Below are 22,777 nucleotides of genomic sequence, written 5' to 3'. Positions count from 1 at the left end.
CTGACAATCAGAGCACACAGTGACACATGCCAAAGCAAACAGAGACTACTGGTTAGCCAGAGAAGCCCCAAACTCATACTGCGAAACCAAATTAGTCCAAGTCCTGAACAACTGTCACTCACTACTTTGCCTCCCTGTGATGTTATTGTCGTTTTTACTGTAAATATCCACTGCCCTTCTTGTATGCATGTGCTTTTGAGTTGTGCTTAATGAAATAAGAGTGCAATCAGTGCTCTAAATCTAAGAGACTCAAATGCATGTCACTGATCTACAACTACACTACAGTTAAAAGTTTCACAAAGAGCCGGAAAATGGCAGAATACAGCAGAGCTTCCTCACTTTTCAAGCTTTTTTAAAAGATTTTTTATTTTTAAATTTCACTCCCTTAGAGCACCGTAGAAAGAAACAGAAGCCAGATTCTTCATTTTATATTCATAAGCCATTTAGTGTAAGTTTAGCACACACAGATGTCCCCAGACAGACAGAACAATCCCAGAAATCGTGCAGCAGAGAATTAGCGTGAGAGCGATGGACCCTGGGAAATCTGATTTTATTTTTAATTCAGATGCTTGCGTGTTAAGTGTATTGACTGGTGAGTACTCTGTAAATCAAAAACTGAAGAAGCCTCTTGGTTTGGACTCGTTTTGGTTCTGACTGACTAGGGCTTAAACTACATCTGTGTGTCCAGTGTTACTCAAACACATCATACTGTTTTTCATCTTTTACCAGGTAACAATTTAGATTGCAGCTCCCTTCTTCATAGTTACAGACTAATTGTAAATTGTGTAATCATCTGTGTTGCTGGTAGCATTCAGCGGCAATATGCTGATATACAGCAGCACCAACAGTAAGAAAAACACAGCTAAAATATCATGCAGGCAATTATAATAATTTCCTACTCTCTGACTGAGGGAACTCAAGAAATGAGAGAGCTGTAATTTAAATTTTTACCTCCCCCTGCTGTGATACAGCTTTCATTCCTCACCAAACAACAGCAGCTCCTCTTTTGAATATGTTAAATGTTTTTTTGATGCCACCCCACCACCCACCCACTTTCCTTTTTTAGAAAAAAAAAAAGCAAAAGATTTCTTTTTGAATTTCAACATCAAGAGTAGTGTACAGCTCATTCAGAATCGTTACAGCATACTAACTATGTCAAATATGAAAACTTGCCTTTTCCCTTTGTTCGAGTTGTTTTTGAGTTCTTTTTTTTTTTCTTTCTTGCCCTGTTTTGAATTCCTTTTTTTTTTTTTTTTTTTTTTTTACCAATTCAAAAACTCCCAGTCCCGCTCTCTCTCTCTCTCTCTCTCTCTCTCTTGCTCTTTCTCGGCTCCCTTGCTCCACTCATCTACCGGCAGGCTTCCTCCTTCAGCTCCTTGTTCTTCCTCACTTCTTCTGCGTGTTTGTCCTGCCAGACAAACACAGACACAGCAACATCAGAGTCATTAGTATTCGTGAATATGTTTGCATTAATTAGGGAGATGCCAGCAGAACAAGGGAACGGCTCGACGACTCTTCATAAAGATTTGAACAGGGGAATGATACAGAGTGGGGAGAACTAAAAACTCATTTCCACCTCATGTAATATTCATGATTACTGATCAAGCTTGCGAATAATGTTAAAATAGAACAACAATCCTGGTTTATAACATTAAAGGCCTGACTACATTCAAAGAAACATTCAAACATTCATTTAAGGTCTTAATAAAGAAGTGCTGGTTAAAAAATGAATAATCTTCTTTCTGAGAGTCGAGACAAGATCAATACCACCTTTATGCCAGTATAAAACTAGAGCCAGGAGATGATTAGCCTAGCTTAGCCAGCTAATTTGTTAGTTTTAAGGGAGTTATATGTTAACTATTTCTTGACATATAAGGGCTTTTAAATTTTTTTTTGGCATTTCTGCTTTTATTTGACAGCAGCAGCAGAGATACAGACATGAACTGCAGGGAGACAGAAGGAGGAGTTGAACCATCGACATTGTGATTATGTGGTATGTGCCTGAACCAATTTGCTACCATGGTACCCCATCCTGTAATCTGGTTGTCAAAATGAGCTAGATGTTAATGTTGATATGAATATTTATTAGGTTTAAATATAGGCGTAGCCCCAGGGCAATTTAAACTCTCCATAAATAACAGTACACCTTAATTTTTTTGTCCAACTCTAGTTGCTAGTAGCTAATTTTCTTTTCCTACTCAGAATAAATATGTTGTGGCCAGTATTAACATGTTCAGTTCTATATAAACAGTTCTGCCACTTTAAAAAGTTTTAGGTTGTTTGCATTGTACATAGTGAGAAGGTGGTGTTAACAGTACAACTAATATTTTTGGATTTTACCATATGTGGTTGGTTGATTAAGACGCATGTCATTTTTCCTGCATTGTGATTGGCTGGGGGGCGGGACCTGACGAGGTGCAGGGGTAGAGCGAAAAAGAAGATGAGCGAGCGGCGTCTTCGGCGAAGCTAAGTGCTCGGAGAATGAGTGAAGGAGGAAAAGAAAACTGTTGTAAAACAGGAGTATTGTATGGTTTGGTAGTTAACGCGCTGTATGCATTAGAGCACAAGCCTGCTTACCTGTGAAAATTGTACTGTGAGAAGTTCAGTAATAGACGCAGAAGCTGATGTAGTGTTATTATTAGCCTTTCTAGCTAACTAGCTAAGTTGGTTGCCACGGGAGATATTCTGAACTGAGACAGACTGCAAGTGACTCGGCTAAGGTCTGGAAGTTTCTTTGGATCACTAGAGACAGTCGGTGTCACCAGCCAGTGCTCCAGGTAGCCAAATGAAGCCTGGTAGCTTCTTTAAGGACTAATTGGGACCGGAGAGAGGATTCCCCTGTCAGCCCGCCACGGTCAGCCATCAGCCGGCCACGGTCAGCCATCAGCCCGCCTGCTCGGCTATTGTGAGTACTGAACAGTTATATTTGCTTGGTTAGAGTGAAGCAACTTCTACATCATTTGTCCACCACGTACCCGAGCATCGATCAGGTCTGCAACGGGGATTATTTGTTTAATTTTATTTAAAATTTTCTTTTTTGCCGGCTTGCGTGTGGGAACTTAAAAAGTACATTTAAGGTGAAATACCACAATTTAAGTGGTACGTTTTGTTTATTAGAGGTTGAGATATAGAAACTAAACAAGGTTTAAAGGGACATAAAAAGTTTATTATAGGTTGAAATACAGAAGCCAAACAAAGTTAAAGGGATAAAGTACAATTTATTTGTGTAAATACAAAATTAATTTTAAATAGGTCAGTAGACTGCATTTGCTGGGTTACAGTTATAAACAGCAGTTATTTCATTTTGTGTTAACCAAGCCATAGCAATAAAGAAGAAAATAGCTATTGATAATTAATATTAAAGCACACTCTATTTTTTTTTACATTTTTACATTTTTAACACTGTATTTAATTAAGTGATAAGGCACTGCTAATCTAACTAATTATCTTAATACAGTACAAGTAGAAAAGCCAGCCATTGTACTAAAAGCTAGCCCACTAATGCATTTGTCTGTCTCTACTGGTCATGTGACCCTCACCTTGCAGGTCCTAGCAGTGCGTAGGAGAGAGCCAAGCTAGCTGTTTCCCGCTGCCTCTCTGATAAGCTATGCTAAACTGAGCAAATCACCCACCTACTCTACCTTCATACACACAGACACAAGAGTGGTATTGAGTTTCTTATATAATTGTTATCTATTTAACTAGTGTATTCCCAAAATGTCAAACCAGCCCTTTTAATAGTGCCCCAACTACACTGCTGCTGCATTACAGAGCAGGTTTTGGCCCAGCAGGAAAAATATTATTTTCTGCAGTAAAATGGCTGCATGAGACTGTTGAACACATGAACACATAAACAAGTTCAGCCCCCAGAGAACTTGTAGACACTGGATGCATTTGGAAAGAACATAAGAAGTAATGATACTGAAGTTCTGTACTCTGCTGCTGGTGGAAAACTTGATATGTCTGATTCTGCCATGATGAATTTCTTCCACATGTGGTAAGCCTAGCTCCACTGTGGTAAGCCTAGACAGATCCACTGCTCTCCTGAGAGACTATTTTCAAAAGCTGACCTTTTAGACATCTGATCTTTTTCTATTTTAAAATCCATTGTCATTTGTTCAGTTATTCATGAGAGTAAGAAATACCAAAGGTAACAATGGACTCAGAAATGAATGGTACATTTCCAGTAATTGCTTTGGTGCATTAGAGTTTGTTTCTTCAAATGTGACACCCTGAGTTTGCGAATACTGTAGCTGTCAATAGGCTCTTTAAATATTTGGAGATAATGATATGAAGACAGTACCTTCTCCTGCAGCCTCTCCAGCATGGCTGCCAGCAGGGCCTCCCTGTTCTCCTTGTTGGCCTCCATCTTCTGCTCCAGCTTCTCCTTGGCGTTCTTGATGAAGTTGTTGTTCTCCTCAAAGGCCTTCTGGATCACCTCGCGCTCATGCTCCCTCTTCTCGGCCAGGTGCTTCAGCAGCTCGGCTTCCTGGCACTAGAGGGAGACAGAAAGACTCAACAGTTGAATTTCACCTTTACAAAATACTCAAACTACAAATTGCTAAAAGGACACCTGAGCCTTGGACCTAAATGATGACGCCTTTGTATCTGCAGCTTGCAGAGATCCAACAAAACACACCCACTCGATGACACACCAAAATAACAGAGGGTTATGTTTAGGGTTAGAGTTTCTGTGTCTGTGAGTGGGTTCGTCTACAGCTGAGTCTGCGACCTGGAGAAGTCATTGACTGCCGAGATTAAAAAACAATGTCAAATGTATGTTGGCATGTAAAGGAAATCCAGTTCTCCTTCTCTGAAAGACAAAGGAGATGCAGTGTGCGTCTGTACAGTTATGTTGTTGTTTACTTTGCCATGGGCATGTGCCAAGATTCACAGTAGCTGTGATCACCGCTTCAGGAAATAGACTAATTTCAATTACTGCTGACTATTTTTTGATTGTGTCTCTGCGCAATGCAAGAAGAAGTGCATACTAATTACCTTCCCATGACTGCATTTGATGTTGCAGGTGTCCTGTGACTATTCTTCTGTAAAGCGCGCTCTCTAAACTCAGCTATATTTTCTCTCCCTTCACCTTTCCCCTCTCTCCTCCTTCCCCATCCTCTTTCCCTGATGAATACGAGCCATTGTGCGTGTGTCCTTGGGTGATTGCCCTTGTACTTTCATATCCCTGTTTTCATCATTTCATCTTCCCTCTGCTCATGTTTTCTCCCTACCTCTCCATCCACTCCATCACTCCCTCTTTCCTTTTATCCATTTCCACCCTATTTCTCGCCGATAAATCATGCTTCTCACAAAAAGTGTTGACAGATGTTTGACGATGCCTGAATGAGCAACAAATAGCTAGGGTTACTGATAAGGGTGAGGGCACGTCTAGTTTGGGTTATGATGCACAAATCTTCCACTTCCACTCCCCTCACCTTTCGCCTCTCCTCGGCCGCCTCCAGTTTCTTCTGGATTTCCTCCAGGGACGGGTCGCGGCGCTGCGGCATGGAGGTGTTGAGCTCTGGCACGCCATCAAAGGACGGCGGCTTGAGGATGACCTCGAAGGCTTGGCCCGATGCCCGCTTATTCAGCTCAATCACCTCCACGTCTTTGATGACGCACCATCCCAGGTCCACCGCATCTGTGGTGTTGGATTATGGCCATGTTTAGATTTATTTACTTGGAATTTTTCATAAAGGGAAGCACACATCATCAGCATGTTATATTTGCTGCATCATGTGGTTTGTTGTTTACAGTCTTGTGTGTTTTAGTGTAACAAATTCCTACATTTCCCAGAATGACTTGTGCAAAACATATATATCTTTTTACCTTCTGCCTTGTACGTGGGTTTTTCTACCGTCTGTGGATTCAAGCAGGCGCAGAACAGAGACACCAGGGGGAGCTCTTTGACCTTCTCTTTGTAGGCTGAGGACACACACACACACACACACACACACACACACACACACACACACACACACACACACACACACATTGTTGACTGAAACTGAATGATGAACAAGCATCCAAGGACTGATGATGCAATTCTCCTCTTCACTGACAGTGACTAGTCATTCTCATTGTATCAGTCACAATAATGGCAAGATACATGACTATAGTTATCATCCCAATCATTAGCAGAACATAGAGCAGGGCTGTGAGGAGTTTCTGCCGTGGCTGCATTTACCTGCCAGAGTCATCTTCTCACTGCGTATGTAGCTCTCCAGGGATGCTGAAGATCCTTCTCACTGTCACAGACAGACATGCAGAGACAGAGAGAGACACAGGGGAAGGAGTGAGTGAAGCAGATTCAAAGGTCACATAATGAATCTGAGAAGCGGGGAGAATTAACAAGACCAGAAAACTGCTGCGCACTTGTGTAAGCTCCTCCCATTAAAGTTTAATTCAACCAATGAGAGAGCAGAGCTGCATCACATAATGCATTTGGGCTAAAATAGAGGGTAATTCTTCTCAAGGATAATGTGTCACTTTGAATACCCTGAAGAACTGGGGAAATCAAACCAGGCAAGTAAACAAGGATGAATAATGAAAAAGAGATAATCAGCATTTTGACCCAAGATCCTCATCATCCTGTTCCCATGTGAACAAAAATCGACTGTCTCTCCTTTAATATGAGATACTAAGTAAACACAAGCTCTTTACAACTGCTTCAGAGGAAAATTGCATTCTTGTTTACCCTAAACATTGATGTATATCACTGATCTATGTCCACTCTTACATCTGTGATTATTAATGTTTCCCCAAATGCCAGAGAACAGAGTTAAATAATTTGTGTCTGATGAGTTTTTTTCCAAAAAAAAAAACATTAAATTAAATTATAAAATACATCTTAAAATTACATCTATTCCTTGTCCCTTGCGAATATGTAAATATTTTTTATCTCAAAGCTACTACACACAAGATATCTCCTACTTCAGTGGACATGTTTCCGAAATTAGCAGGAAGTTTTACAGAATTTAAAAGACATCTGCAAAAGAAAAGTGAATTAATGAATGTTTCCACCTGCTACTGTCATGTGAATATTACAAATTGGTTCTTCAGGATAAACGGTTGGTTGCACTGATTCTCCAGTCAGCTGTCATTAAAGCATTGTAGAAGAAGAGTGTGCAGGAAGATTATGTTATTAAAAGAGTACCAGTCAAAACTCAAACCGAACAATGTGGAAACTATTATCTATGCATCTATCACTGCTTTTTTTCTTTTGCTGATGCACCATTTACTGCTGTTTCCATGTATTTTATGGATGGAAACACTGGAAATTCGATTCTCAATGTTTGAGAGCTGTTTTATGTTTCCACATCACACTTGTGCAAGATCCATAGTGGACCATGATAGGGAACCAGTCTAGCTGTAATGTCACAAAAATCCTGCTTGTATGGACCTTAAATTCAGATTTAAACTCAGATTTAAGGTGAGAAACGTCCCCTCTTCAGCAAATGCATGTGAAAACAACCTTCTAGTGTCAAACTGAGCACCTATGTTATTCTGCACTGTGAAACTCAAATATCCAGGTGTAACAATAAGCAAAACATGTTTTTGGATGGGGGGGGGGGTCTTTAAACTTTTTGTTTTTTTTTACCCAGCCCTGTTTGTTGCAGCGAATCACAGCTGTGACGTGGGAGAAGTAGTTGTAAATCTCTGAGAAGATACAGAAGAGGAAGGGAAGGTATAAATAACAAAGTGAGGCATCAACAACAGCCTGTTTCACCACCTGCTGAAAATGTACCTCAAACCTTTAAACAGCGCAGCAGTATGTTGGGATTAGAGCAGAGATGTCTCTGATACTCCATTAGTGGCCTGTTAATCACAACAAAGATGACTGCCTGCTTCACAGAGAGTAAATGGAATTCAACATTATTAGATTTTGAATTAATTCAAAGACTGAATTGAAGTGCAGCGATCTGCACTGAGATACAGAAGCAGCAGAGAAGCACATTATCTCTCCAGACCTTTCCACCACCTGCTATCACTCTGTCCCTCTGTCTGTCAGATGGTCTCAAGCTTTGCTATAGATAAACTGAACCACAGTGATTTCCCTAACTCTTTATCTCCTATTACAGTTCAACGAATAAGTCTTGTACTATAACAAAAAATTTTTTTTATCAAGTTAATAGAAATGTACAGAGCTTCCCGCATCATTGCTACCCGTGGTTAATCACATCAACAAATACTCAGAGGTCTTTAATACTTGATCACTTGCTGTCAGCTAAATGGATAATTTTATCATGTGAGAAACCAGCAGTGCCCTGCGCACTTGTTGACCTCTTCACAGCCCAGTGCACACACTAATTAAGTTTGCTTTAATTCTCTATATGCACTCTTATCATGTGGACACCCACTAGAATCCGGCACAAAGTGTTGAAGAAAACAGCAAAGGAACACTCGAACCTCATTAAAACCAATTTTCACCACAGGCTGGGACGTACCAATATTTTCTAATGTGTGCCTAATTTAATCATCAGACATCTGTGAGCACAGATTCCACACAGGTGACCATCCAAACAGTTACAGTCCAGCCGTGAGACTAAAGGTTGAACGCTGAAGGAGGCTGGAGTGAAGGTCTGGAGGGCAGTCATTGAATTGAATTACCACAAAATATTAAATAGCTCCTCCAACCAGAGCAACCATGATATCTTTCCAGATTCAACGTGCTAAATAGAATAGCTATGGTTATTGCTGGAATAGTTTAACATTTTGGGAAATATGCTTATTTGCTTCCTGGGAAGTTCAGTGGTGTAACTTCTTGCTGACGAATGCATCAACCAAAAAGCAAATAGTTGTTTTTACAGTTTTGTTTGTGTACAGATGAGATACAACATGCTAATTATTTAGCTTTTTAGCTGTTTCCCCTTGCTTCCTGTTTTTATGCTAAACTAGCTACACTATCTGAAAGAAAAGTAATTATGCTTGTTGTTGCTAACAGCATCAGTAAAGCTAGCAAGCATCTATCTATCTATATATCTACCTATCATTTTCATGCCTGTCATCATGCAAAATGCCTGAAGAGTAGTGAGCTCCACAGAGTGTGAGAAATGTACTAATGAGCCAACCTATGTCACAGAGAAGGAGTCTGTCTCATTAAAGTGTAGAGCACATGCTCACCTGAGCACCCTGACATGGTTCCCAGAGGGACTGTCACACAGGGAGCCGTACGTGCACATACATAGACACATGCAACGTACGTGTAGAGATACCACAAATTACCCACTTGTGTATCAACATACACACATTCATCAGGCAGTAACACACACACACACACAAAGAGAGAGAGCTGCTTCTCATCTTATGAAACCGCCCAGGTTGCAGATCAATGCACTGCTTCCTGCAGGAGTAGGAGTGCTCCATTTCTTGTTTGTCAATAAAACAAGAGAGAGAGAGAGAGTAGCTTGTGAAGGTCTCAGCGCTCACAGGGAACATTTGGGTCATGTTGACGGGAAATCTTGCTGAGGGTCAATTCAGTTCAGTCTCTCATGTCTGCTGAAGGTAATATTTCTCCTGTGAGCTCTCTAGAAATGTAGTTAATTCATAATGACATGATGGTTTTCAGATAAGAGAAGAATTGCCTGAGAAAATAAAAAGCATAGTGGAACAATTTCTCATCTTATTGTGCCACATTTTTTGGGAAATACATTAATTCACTTTTTTGTTGAGAGTGAGATGAGAATACTGACACCACACTCTGGTCTGTATGTTAAATCTGTGGCTACATCTAGTAGCTGGTTAGCTTAGCTTAGCATAAAGATTGGAAACATCAGGAAACAGTTAGCCTGGCTCAGTCCAAAGGTACCAAAATCCACCTACCAACACCTCTAAAGCTCACTGATTAACACATGATGTCTTGTTTGTTTAATCTGTACAAAAATCAAAGTCTAAAAAAAGCTGTTTTATGGTTGTTTATGTACTGGACTAATTCTTGGCTGAGGCTAGTTGCCAGGCGACCAGCTGAGACTTCAGGAAGTTACTGTTCGTGGCCAAGAAATAGCCTGGATCACTCCTGTCAATCTTTTTATTTTTAGTGTCTGAATTCCTTGTGCACATGTATCCGCTATATAGGGCCTCAAAAATGACACAAAATGATGATGAGTAGCAATTAAGCGTCTGAAATCTCAATTCACATCTCACTACGGTGTCTGTTATATGCGGAGAGGGGAATCAGTGAAGAAGGGATTGATTTCAGACACATAATCTGGCACATACCCTGTAAAAAGACAAATTGTTTTTATACATCCAGTTTTATATGAATTACTCTAAATCAAAGATATACTTTGTTAATTAGTGAATTTAAAGGTATTGGTGGGTAGATTTTGTTAATGTTGAACATGTTTCCAGTCCTTGTGCTAAGCCAAACCAACTGGGTAGTGGCTGTAGCAAACTGATGACTATCTATTTAGAATTTTTTTGAAGGTATAATTTCTTGACATCTATCTGAAAATCAATCTGTCTGCGTAGTCAGCAAAAGTCTCATAGAACCATAAATAAAACTTTAATATTGTTCCATACTTCCAGTAGTTTTTCTTTCAGCAGTGGCAGCAGCCATTTTGCTTGAGCAGATATCAAATTTTTTCAAAAAGTCTTTCATTTTGCACTTTGAATACAGAGCAATGATACCTTCAATGTCCTGGATGAACCGTAAGTTTTTTCTTATTAACTTAATGCAGTATTTAAAGTAGCCTTCCACATCTATGTATTTTTCTTTTATTCTTGCATGAAAAATAAACTGAACATTATGAATGTAATATCATATTTACATTAATCCACAAACACCATCTAATGATACTTAAAAACTTCTGATTTCTGTGTTTAATATTTAGATTTCTCGTAGGAGAAGTGTTTGTAACGTACTCCAACAAAAGTTCACATACGGCCTACGGTTTTCTCTTTCTTCTCTGACCTAATACCTGAACTTAAAATTACAGTATACACACACTGTAATGAATCTGTAATATTGTAGAGCTATAGATTAAACTGATATTATAGCAAAGATACTTTGCTGGTTCGCATTGGTCCTTATACTATGTCTCTCTCTTACTCTCTTTTGTTATACACACCCACACACACACACACACACCTTTTTTCCACATAAACACATACACACTCCCTCATCTACCTCTCCCACTCTCTCTCTCTCTCTCTCCCTCCCTCCCACCCTCCCTCCCTCCCAAAAGATCAAGCGTAGCTGGTCAAGTTGTGCAGACACAAAGCTGCATCTGCACATTTGGAGGACCAATAATAAATTACACACATTACACATCATACACTGTTTGTGGGTACACCGAGTTCTCTCCCCCTCTCTCTCTTTTCCTCATTCTCCTGTCAGCAGGAACCACCGCATCATCACTATCCTCACCCTCGCCCCATTACACCCTACTCACACACTCACAACCACACACACACACACACATGCAGGCATCGTTTTGTTATGAAATAAATCTTAACCTTCAGATCCCTTAGTGACACAAGGGAAAGGCAGATGTGTGCAGATGTGTGTTTAGTGATGCGAGCGCTGCAGACTTACCCCCCTCTGTCCCTTCTCTGCTGCTGATGGTGGACCGGTGGCTACGGTTACCCCTGTCTGGCTGCACAGATACAGGCGCCGGGCAACAGCATCAGCAACAGCATCAATGCTGCCTCCATGACATCACCTTGAAGATGTCTTATTGGTCTGAGATACTGCCAGCATCCAAGCCTCCCAGCCAATGGGAGAGCAGAGGGAAGATGGGGGGAGGGTCGTCAGCTCTTTGTGTTGTACTGCAGGGTGGGTGGTAGAATCACTGTTTTATTATATGGCGCAGCAGTGTGTGATTATGTGTGTGAGAGTGTGTGTATGTATATTATATGTGGGAGTGAGTTGAGTGAAATAGTGTGAGAAATTGGTAAAGATTGGTTGTGTGTATGTGTGTGTGTGTGTGTATCTCAGCAGGGAGCCCTGCTAGGAACCACGCAAAACACTAAATTATTTAGATCCAAACTGTAAATATAAGAAGTAGGAACCTTTTCCAGTGTGAAGCACATGCACTTTATTTTACCAAATATTTGTTATTGCTACCACTTTTAAGAGCTACAAACACTGGTACCTCTGCTACTGAGCTTCTTCATCTTACTCCAACTATTAAAAACCCTTTGTTCACATTCAATACTACAACATATTTAACCTCAGTCTAATCTAATTCCAGTTCAGATGTTCCTGTTTTTAATCTATGAACGATGCTAAAAACAAAGCTGACTGGTCAAGTTCATTAATAATTTATAATTAATTGAAGTCATTAATTCATGTTTATAGAGAAAAAAAGGCAAAGCATCCGCTGCCTCCAGTTTCTCAAATATGATTTTCTCAGTTGCTTATTTTGTGCTTTGAACATCTTTGGGTTTTGGACAGTTGATTGGACAAAACAAACACAAACACATGTAGACTAAAAAAGTGATGAGTTAATTGAAAAAATAATGGAAACATTAATCAATTATGATAATCATTTTTTTAATTTATCATTTTCAGTTAGTTTTTTTTTTTTTTAGCTATAATCATGGTGACTGTGTTAACAAAATGCTTCTCATATTTCAGTTTTATGCTGAATACCTCTTTGTTGTAAGAGGTACAGTCACACTGGAGTTGGTTTGTTAAGGTTCATGTATTCTTTATTTAGGATTTCATTTAACGTTGCTAACATTTACATTAAACCAAATTTAGCTTATTTACAGCTGCACAAGTCTAATACCAGGTCTGTCACTATATCTACAGCAGTGTTGCACAAGTCTTTTGAAAAATGCAATCAATTCCTCATCACATATTACTCACTGAAAACTGTGTTAGCCTGCTTTACTAATTACTCAATGACAAAAGTAATTATCATTACATCATGTCACATATTCTTATACATGTATGTATTTAATAGACAATATAGACAAAAGACATTATGGAGAAACAAGCATCCAGTTTGAGAGGTATACTGACCAGCAAGAGCTAGCTTCATGTTAACCCTGGTGACTGCAGTCCTCACAGTGAAGCTGTGTGTTTCAGACATTCTCCAACACCAACAAACCCAGCACAGTCCTGAATGCAGGTTCACCAGCAGCGTTAGTGAGCAACCTAAAGCCACACAACATGTAAATAAGACAACTTTGGCCTTCGTGAAACTTCGACTTCGTAGATCTGTTGACTAACGGATCAGATTTCATACTGGGCACACCCTCCACCAATACAACCCCCTGTGTTGTTATAACTGATTTTGGTGTGAACGCCTGTTAATGTGTTGCTGCTCAACACTGGTCACCTGCGTCTTGTGTCAGGAGACCATTTGACTGTTTAAGTCCCCATTTGAAAATCAATTCATCCAGAATATTTCTTTTCCCTGGTGGGTGACTTCCATGACTCAGTTATTACCCTAAGGTCATAGCAGAGGGACTCTGGAGCAGCTGCCCCTGATGTGATGAAACTGTAGTCCTAATCCTGCACATGGTAGAGGGGCCTTTCTTATGTTTTCCTCTTCGAGGATCTATGCACAACAGAAGCAGCGTAATTGTAACTGTAGCAACACAAACGCTGCTGCTACAGTTACAATCCAATTACAATCCTTTTCCGAACTGTGTTGTGCAGACATCTAATTAAGAATGTAAAAAAATAAACAAAAACACAGCTGGAGGATGGAGGACAAACACTGAAGGAAAGCAGAGGTGAAGTGACGTATTTGTTGTTGCCGCCCTTTGATCCTGTATTCAGCTCACACAGCAAACATGATGTCACCGCGCTGTCCACAGGCACGAGATGAAAGAGCTTACAACACCAGAGGAGAGAGAGGGATATGCATGAGGTCACATTAGGGTGTGTCCTGTTGTCGCTCCTCTCCTCTCCTCTCCTCTCCTCTCCTCTCCTCAGCCACTCCTGACGGTAAATGCATGTGTGACATTAGACATCGTACACATCCTGGAAATGAGATCACTAGAGAGAGACAAGAAAAAAAAAAGGAGTAGGGAGAAAGAGTGAGAGGAGGAGGAGGAGGAATGGGTGAGGAAGAGAAGGGAGGAGGAAATAAGATCAAACAGATTATTTCAGTGATTCTGGGAGAACAAAGATAAGATGGGGGGACCAGAGCAGTGGAAAATAAGGAGGGAAGACCAAATGAAACAGTTGAGCATATCGAGAACACCCATGGGAGAAATTGGGAAGGGAGAGGGTGGGTAAAAAAAAAAAAAAAAAGCTCTGGGGATGCAGGATGAGGAATCACACACTTTACAGAACATGAAAGTGGCTGAATATTGGGACGAGGAAGAGAAGTGAACAAAATCTGCTCCTGAAATCTCTGCAGACAAAATAGATTTAGATTTGAATCAATTTTAGAACACCAGATAAAGCTTTTTTAGATTAGTTGATGAACTGATTAGACTGTAGCACACACACACACACACACACACACACACACACGCCCACTCCTGAACTGCAAACCCTCGTGGCCTGTAAAAACATAAACACTTACAGTAGCTTAGCGGAGTCCTGATCTGAAGTCTGACATCATCTCTCAGTGTCTCAGGATGAGATCATCCCATCTAACTACTGGTCTTACTCATTGCACTGTGTGTCTGTGTGTGTGAGTGTGTGTGTGTGTGAACACATGTGTGAATAAGTGTTGTGAATATACAAACCGACTGTGTGCACATATGTGCGCGTGCAGGTGTCCATTGTAGGAGAATTAAATTACTGGTAAAATACTGGACAGAGTGATCTAATTGAAGCTGAAGGGCTTTTACTAGCATTGATTTTGACAGACAGCGCCTTGGTATCAAGGGGAAACAAAGCGAGTCCACCCACTTCTACACAAAGTGAAGTTTAATCCATTTTCTCCTGCACTATAGAAGAGTTTGGCTTAAATAGTGTATAGCTCAGCTGAAACTGGGATAAAGGGTTTAGGTCTCTTATGAACAGCATCAAAGTTTAGTCTGTATTACTGTAAAGCTGCATCAACAGATTAAAAAAAAAAGCACGCTTTAAATTCAGAGCATAATCACCATGTTTAGTTCATGTGGATTTCACAGAATTTGATCATAATGCACTAAAACATTTATATTTTATTCCATTGCCATTGCAACAGCAATGTAAAGTTGTCCTGACCTCCTTTACTGTAGACCTCAGTTTCTGCATGTTACGCTCCTCAAAGGACTCAAAGCCTGTCTGGAACAGTCTGTTACCATGGGAACAAGGAGCTGACAAGTACAGTGAGAAAGAAGTGAATGACTGTGTCCGCATTGGAGTGTTATTTTCTGAAAGCATTTTTGTACATTTGCAGGAATAAAAAAAAAAAAAAAAAAATTAATCCCCAACAGAGACTAATACTGCAGCTGTGTTCTGGAGCAGCAACTTCAATCACTTGTTTCATTCAAGCCTACACCTCTGTAGGGCTTCCTACTTTTGAGGTTATTATGTATTGTTTGTAAGATTTTACATAGTTTGTTAGATTTATCTTACATGCTGCAGTCTGCTGATGGTTTGCACCCACCTTGAGTTAAAAAGTCAATATTTTTGGTATTAAATAAAGGCTTGATGTAAAATATACTTTATTTACATGCCCAGATAGAGCATGTATAATTAACTAATATAATTTTTTACATATCTAAAGTTGTAATGTTTTTAAATTAATGTTCCTGAAGGCCCGTTATACAAAAACACATTCCTTAAAGGGTGTAATGAAGGTTTCTATAAAAGGTACAAACACCAAATCCAGTAGCACAGAACACACACCCCATGAACATTTTTATTGGTCTGCTGTAAAAAGCAAGTCAGTCTTATATTCAGCCTTAAAGAGTTATTGTTCCAGGAAACAAAGCCTGCTGGTACACTTCCCCAGAACAGCAGGACACTTAAACCACCTTCAATTTTGAGCCGTGTTATGGTTGGGCACAAGCTGCTGCGATTGTTGTTTAATTACAAAGAAGCAGTTACAGTTACATGTTAAAAATGTGAAGACACTGTAAAGACTTTGGGACAAAGTCAGTACCTATCATACTGAAAATATTGTCTCTGAATATTATATAATTAATGTATTGGCTTTGGGAAAGCTGTCACGACTCATTTATGATAGGACAGAGCCATAACTTCCTCTTACATAGTCACACATAGTCTGGTGGTGGCACCATCTTGTGGCCAATCACAGTCATGTGTCTTTAATAGGTACAGTACACACTGTATCTACTGGGCACCTTGAGCATTTTGAATGTACATCACAAGCACTTCCTTTGTGATTCATTGGTTAGATCTTCCTCCAAGTGCTTCCTCCACATTTGACTCATGTTCCAAACCAAATTCCACACATGATATAGTTAAAGAAATTAAGCTGGGCATATCAATAGTGTGCAGTGGGTTTATCAAAGCTTTAACCTAATAAAATAACAATCAAAACACCCTTTAAAAACCTGCTCCTCTGATCCTTGTTAATTGATCTGTCATTTCAAGTACCTTCAACCCTGGGAGGGGTTGACAGGTTTGTGATTTCTCAGGCTAACTACATGTGTATTGTAGGTTAATCAATGAGGCTAATCAGTTAGTGAGAGATCAGCCCTTCAGTGTGTCTGTCTGTGAGTGAGTGAGTGAGTGAGTGAGTGAGTGAGAAGTGTGTGATGTGTTTTAAAAGCTGCACAGCGAGCAGATTGGTGAAAGGCTAAAAGACAGACACCTCCCCGCTGAGACGCTTATCTTTGTTCTCTGCTCTTCTACCAACAGACGAGTGACCAGAGTGACCTCTGAGCAGCAGGGGAGCGAGAGGAGGACAAAAAGACGGAGGGAGAAAGACAGAGGAGTTAAAAGACAGAGAAAGAGAGGCAGATAAATGAAACAATGGGAGACAGGGAGAAGCAGAAGGGATTTAAGTGATATTAAAACCTCCACTCTCTTATGCATACACTTTTACACACACACACACACACACACACACACACACACACTCTCTCTCCGCTGTCTTGGCTCCAACTATCAAACACACCAGACTGGCCTGTCAACTTGTTTCCTCCCACCTGTTTAATAAATGACTTCGGCCTGCCGCCACTGTAACAAAGTCATATTTTAAGCCAGCAGCCACAATTAGAAACAGATCCAGGTGGTGACTTACTGAACAAACAAAGAGTTGGGGTTACACTGAGGTGACCTTTGACCCGCACTGGCAAATAGGTTTAACCTTTTCACTCGAGGATGCAGAAGGTCTTTTCTTCTTGAGTATGAGCATGTGTTTTCAGAGCTACTGTCATGGCTCATTTAACAAAATTTACCCTTCATTTACGGCTACTGTTAACCTCTTGGCTAGTGGTGTTAAACCTCAGCTGTGAACGGTGACAAGTTGCTAAAAATCAACAGTGAAGGAAGAGAAAATTGGGGATTGGGGTAAAATGGAGATTCGGAGGGAACTGTTCCAACATTGTTGATTATACCTTTTTTTTTTTTTTTTTTTTTTTTTTCAGTACTCTTTGTATATGTTACAACTGCTCTGATCAATATTTTTAGTTTAGAATAAATCAAATGTGTAATGTGAAGGGAGCCTATCGAAGTGATGAACTGACAAAGAATTATTCATGAACATTTTCCTCAACTCGCCTAAGTTAGCAAAGTTAGTAGCTAGCTTGAGAACACAGTGCCGCATTTAGCGGCTAAAAGGAGAATGAAGATTGAATTTACATTCATAATTTTTGTCCAACTCTAGTTGTTAGTAGCTAATTTTATTTTCCTACTCAGAATAAATATGTTGTGGCCAGTATTAACATGTTCAGTTCTACATAAACAGTTCTGCCACTTTAAATAGGTTTAGGTTGTTTGCATTGTACATAGTGAGAAGGTGGACTTAACAGTGCAACCAACATGTTGGATTTTACCATATATGGTTGGTTGATTAGTATGCATGTCATTTTTCCTGCATTGTGATTGGCTGGGGGGCGGGACCTGACGAGGTGCGGTAGAGTGAGCGGCGTCTTCGGGAAGTTCGGTGCTCGGGGATAAGTGAAGGAGGAAAAGACTGAGAATTGTAGTGAAACAGGGTTAAAGTACGGTTTGTCAGTTAATGCGCTGTATACATTAGAGCACAAGACTGCTAACCAGTGAAAACATGTATGTGTATTGTGAGAAGTTCAGTAATAGACGCAGTGGCTGATGTCGTGTTATTATTAGCCTTTCTAGCTAACTAGCTAAGTTGGTTGCCAGGGGAGACATTCTGAACTGCACAGACAGACTGCAAGTGACTCGGCTAAGGTCTGGAAGTTTCTTTGGATCACTAGAGACAGTCGGTGTCACCAGCCAGTGCTCCAGGTAGCCAAGTGAAGCCTGGTAGCTTCTTTAAGGATGAAGTGGGACCGGAGAATGGATTCCCCTGTCAGTCCGCCACGATCAGCCATCAACCGGCCACGGTCAGCCATCAGCCCGCCTGGAGATCCTAACAGTGGGATTGCGTGACTTACCTGTAGCTATTGTGAGTACTGAAGAGTTTTATTTGCTCTGTTAGAGTGAAGCAACTTCTACTCATTTGGCCAGGGGTTTATTTTCTGAAATTTTCTTTCATTTTGTTGTCGGCTTGAGTGTGTGTGTCTGTGAGTTGTTAACTGGTTTTCATGACTCATGAAGCTTCATAAGAAACTACCATGATGCAGTTTCCTAAACAGCATTTAGCTAAATCATCTTTTTTTGTGTGTGTATTGGAGCTTGGGATCACAATGTCGGCTATAGTCTAACCTCAGTTTGTTGTTATCTGAATAAATAGCTAGTTAGAGCCAAAAGTGTTGGATTGTGTTTGTTTGTTACACTATGCAAGAGAAGATACACAACTGCTATGCTAACACTTTTACCATATCAACTTTAAGAAAAGTGATTATATGTCAGCATTGTGTTTGCAGCTTTTTCCATTGCCCTCAAGTGGCCAAACATCAGTTAATTTAGCTTTAAGTTAAATCGGAAAAGTTGTAGAAAATATATCAGATGTTGGTTGCAGTGGGATGGGAAAGCTCTTGTCAATAAGTAGATAGCTATGGACAGACATGACAATGAAAAATGCTAATATCAAGCACAAAAGGTGAGTTGATTTGGGGTTAGGTTAAAATTATGGCAAAGACAGACAGAGGGGAGTAGAGGGTAGTAAGAGTGGGAAAAAAACAGCATGAAAAGAGACGAGAACAAAAGAAACAAGACAATTCCCCCATGTGTCGGTTTTTCTCCTCTTTATTCTTCAGTCTGTGCTAAAATTGTTGTTGTGTTCTCAAGTGGTCTGGCAGGGAATGCTGGGAATTTTGATCTACAATACAGTAAAGGCAGCTCCATTTGAAATTTCTGTACACTCCAACCTCAGTAACTCCTCCACTGTATCAGTCACCGCTCTGTTTTGTTTTTACATATAATCATGTTTCCAATTAACCAGTTCTGCAACATCCTATACCTCATTTTATCGGCCAAAATCAACCCACGCTGCTTTTCAGGCATGGGCTGAACTATTTCATTTCACTTTACCCATATGATTTGAATTAATTATGCTTCTATAGCTGGTGGCTTAATGAAGAACTGCCTCACATTTATCACCACTTTAAAGGGGCGTTCAGAGATCTGATGATCCGCTGCATTCCTTGTTTGTTCCATCATAGTTTTTTCTTAGAAGGAGTTCGTATTTATTAGTGTAACACATTGTATTACAAGCAAGTATCAGCTTTGGAAAATTGGAAAAGAGGGTCTTCAGATAAAATGCTATGTGTAAAACAATTAGTTATTTGAGCACTGTTTACATAAGAAATATACAATATCAAAGAATAACACATTTCTTTTTCATTATTTGTGAGTGTTGCAGCTTCAGTAAAAATATCAAAACTTACAGACCCACAGAGGATTATTACTTCTGTAGTTCCCTGAAGCTCTGGAGCATTTTACTCTTTTAGATGATTATTTTTCATATAAGTTTTACAAGTTTTCTATTTTGGTTTATTCCCACTTCTCTGCTCAGCCTCGTTTTCAGTTGCCAACAGCTGTTTATCTCTGATAAGCCCACTGTATGCCGCAATACCAGCATCTCACAAACAAAGTTAGCGGCTAGCTGTTGAACACAGCGGAGTGTTTAGCAGATATTCCCCTGAGCAGTTGGAAAGGACCAAAACAAAACTAAAGGGAGAGCCAGGTAGATAGAAACTTAACTGGCAATGAATCCTTAAGTTACTCTATATGGGCTGGATGTGTAATTAGGAAGCAAATTGCTAACACATTAACCATATCATCTTTATATGGTGACAATATGTTTCCACACCTGAATGTTTTATGCACATTTTCAATTTACACATAAAAAGTTTGAGGAAAAAAAGCACAAAAGCTGAGGTAGGAAAATAATGTAATGACTAAAGGGATGAAAAATGGCATCGTATTAAAACTTCAGATCAATAAAGACCAATAAAGACACTTTAGTTGCTAACATTCACATAACTGTAGTGGACATGCTCTAATTTATATTTTGGTTCAAATTTGCATTAAAATTGGATGGAAACTTGATTACTGGTGCATTTACAGTTTTTGTGCTCCTCAGAATTATCTAAAGAAAAAGAAAGTATCAAATCATTTTACTTTCATGACTTAAACAAAGTTTACAAACCTCAATAAAGTGCACACCATTCGACATGAGCAGTAAGAGTATGTTTAAAAATTATGACCCCACTTTGGCTTTCTCAGTAAAAAATCCCTGGTATGTGTCTCTTAACATCTCAGATCTTACTTTTACAGGTCCCGGCTGGCGTTTCCTCAGCGGTGTCGTTTAGAAGCAGGAAGGATGGAGGCATTCTTCCTCCCAGGGCCTCCTGTTCTTTCTGTTCCTGTCCTCTTTCCACTCTTGCTCTAAATCACAGCGGCAGGACCTGCAGGGGGCAGAGGAGAACATCAAATACGCAGCTCTGACATGCATGAAAGACTGTGACGGTGCTGCTCAGTGCAGGAGCTGAGGCAGGACAGATACAGATGAATAAATGGATGAGGGTAGGATGGATGGATACCCTGAACTAATGTCCACCCCCTTGGAGTCGGACACGTGTAGGGGGAAAAGGGGAAATGTGAGGAAGCCTGTTAGTCTTCCTTTCAAATAATGCCTCAACTACATTTCTACGTTTCAGTAAAGTTTTATGGCATTTTAAGGTCTGGAAAGTTCAAGTAATTGTGTCAGATGTGAAAGCTGTTAAACAGATGGAGCGTGGATAGTGTTTGCAGATATACTTTAGCCTAATTATAATCCAGAATAATGGCGCTTGCCAGATATGAGCATACAACAAGTTCCAGAGAGCGTTTTAAAATAATATGATTGATAATGTACCTGATATAATCTGAATTGTTCTGCTAAATCTTCCCATCAGGTTCTCCACAGAGCACAAGGAAAAACGCTGGAAGAAATTGGCAAATGCTGTTGTGTCCAGGTATAGTTTCAATCACCTTCAAAAACACACCACTACTTCTTCCTGGAGCTTCGCAGAGCCTTATCATAACTCGCTGCTTTTGTTTTTAAAGGCCACATGGTCCCCAGAGGATGGATCCTAAAGACATCAGTAATCCCTTGACTGTTCATCAAACTCCACCATTAGGTTTGACATTTTTTGTTTTGTGTGAAATATCTCAACAAAAACGGGATGGATTGCCATGAAATCTGATACAGATACTAAAGGTCTCCAGATGATGTATTGTACTGACATGGGTGATTCCCTGACTTAGATCTAAAGCCACCGAAAGGTCAAAATGTAAATGGGTTTAATACTTTGGTTTATGACTAAATACCTGCAAAACTAATGATATTTCCATCAGCAAAAAGGTGCTAAACTAAAGTTGGATTTATACTTGTAGCCATGGTTACTGTGAGTGCTGCTGTAGATACATATGGTGTGGGTTTTGACTTATAGTTGAGTATCAGATTTCACTCCTTTATAACACCATCACTAACTGTATTGTACATAATCAGACCATACCATGCTTTAATTATATCCCCCACTGTAACTGTCTTTATATTGTTTCATGCACTTTGTAATATAGAGCTGTGATGTCTTTATAGGACTGGGGTTATATGCAGGTAACATTATTTTACCTTGTTTCATTACTGAATAAGAGACCACTCCCATGCTGTCGCTGTCTTTATGTTATTTTTTTCATCATGATAAGAGAGTGATGATTGTGTTCTTCTGAAGGTTTGCAGAAGAGATGTCTCTGTTAGAACGTGCATTACTGGAGAGGAGCCCACCACTGAGTCGCCCTTCAGCGTCAACAATGTACACCTACAAACAGGCCGGGCCGTCTACTGGATGTGTCTGCCAAGGTTGGAGCGACTGTGACTGTGAGTGTGCATAGATCTATATAAGCGTGGGAGAGATGTGTGCCATAGTGCCCAAACATCTTTATGTACCATACTTTATTACCAAAGATGAATAAGGCAACAAAAAAACCCAAAACAAGTTTAACAAATTATGTGATGTGATGTGGAACACACATTTCTATAAGCAGGCCTGTGTGAATTAAATGTTTTGCATAAATAGCGTCAGTAACAGTAGCCATGCAGACAAGCAGCAGGTGGCCAACGACTACTTGGGGAGCCGAAGCAATCCAGCTAACGTGTTTACTTGACATTGGCCTGCCTTTAATTGCTCATGACCTACAGTGAGAATGTTTACAGGGGAATCAAATCTGCACAAGAGCGTTATTAACTTCTGCCACCATTGTTTCTAAAACTCATTTAGCATTATGAGAAGTGGTGTCTTTTATGGTATTCAGCTTTCAACTTTGAAATGCTGAAAT

At 39.9% G+C, this 22,777-nt stretch overlaps 1 protein-coding gene across 1 annotated transcript; it reads right to left on the bottom strand.

Annotated features, from left to right (window-relative positions):
• Positions 1-1,303: 1,303 nt before the first annotated feature.
• On the bottom strand, positions 1,304-11,621 carry stmn4 (stathmin 4). The gene is made up of 6 exons (XM_022768113.1): positions 11,540-11,621; positions 6,191-6,251; positions 5,833-5,928; positions 5,439-5,644; positions 4,304-4,495; positions 1,304-1,408 (listed from the first exon to the last, which is right to left on the bottom strand). Exons 2-6 carry the CDS (start codon positions 6,201-6,203, stop codon positions 1,349-1,351), a joined length of 567 nt encoding a protein of 188 aa, XP_022623834.1. The 5' UTR covers positions 6,204-6,251; positions 11,540-11,621; the 3' UTR covers positions 1,304-1,348.
• Positions 11,622-22,777: the final 11,156 nt, after the last annotated feature.

The sequence above is a fragment of the Seriola dumerili genome, unplaced genomic scaffold (genome assembly GCF_002260705.1).
Source record: "Seriola dumerili isolate Sdu_G_001 unplaced genomic scaffold, Sdu_1.0 BDQW01000025.1, whole genome shotgun sequence".
Taxonomy (NCBI): Eukaryota; Metazoa; Chordata; class Actinopteri; order Carangiformes; family Carangidae; genus Seriola; species Seriola dumerili.
This window is presented reverse-complemented; position numbering and strand designations above follow the sequence as displayed.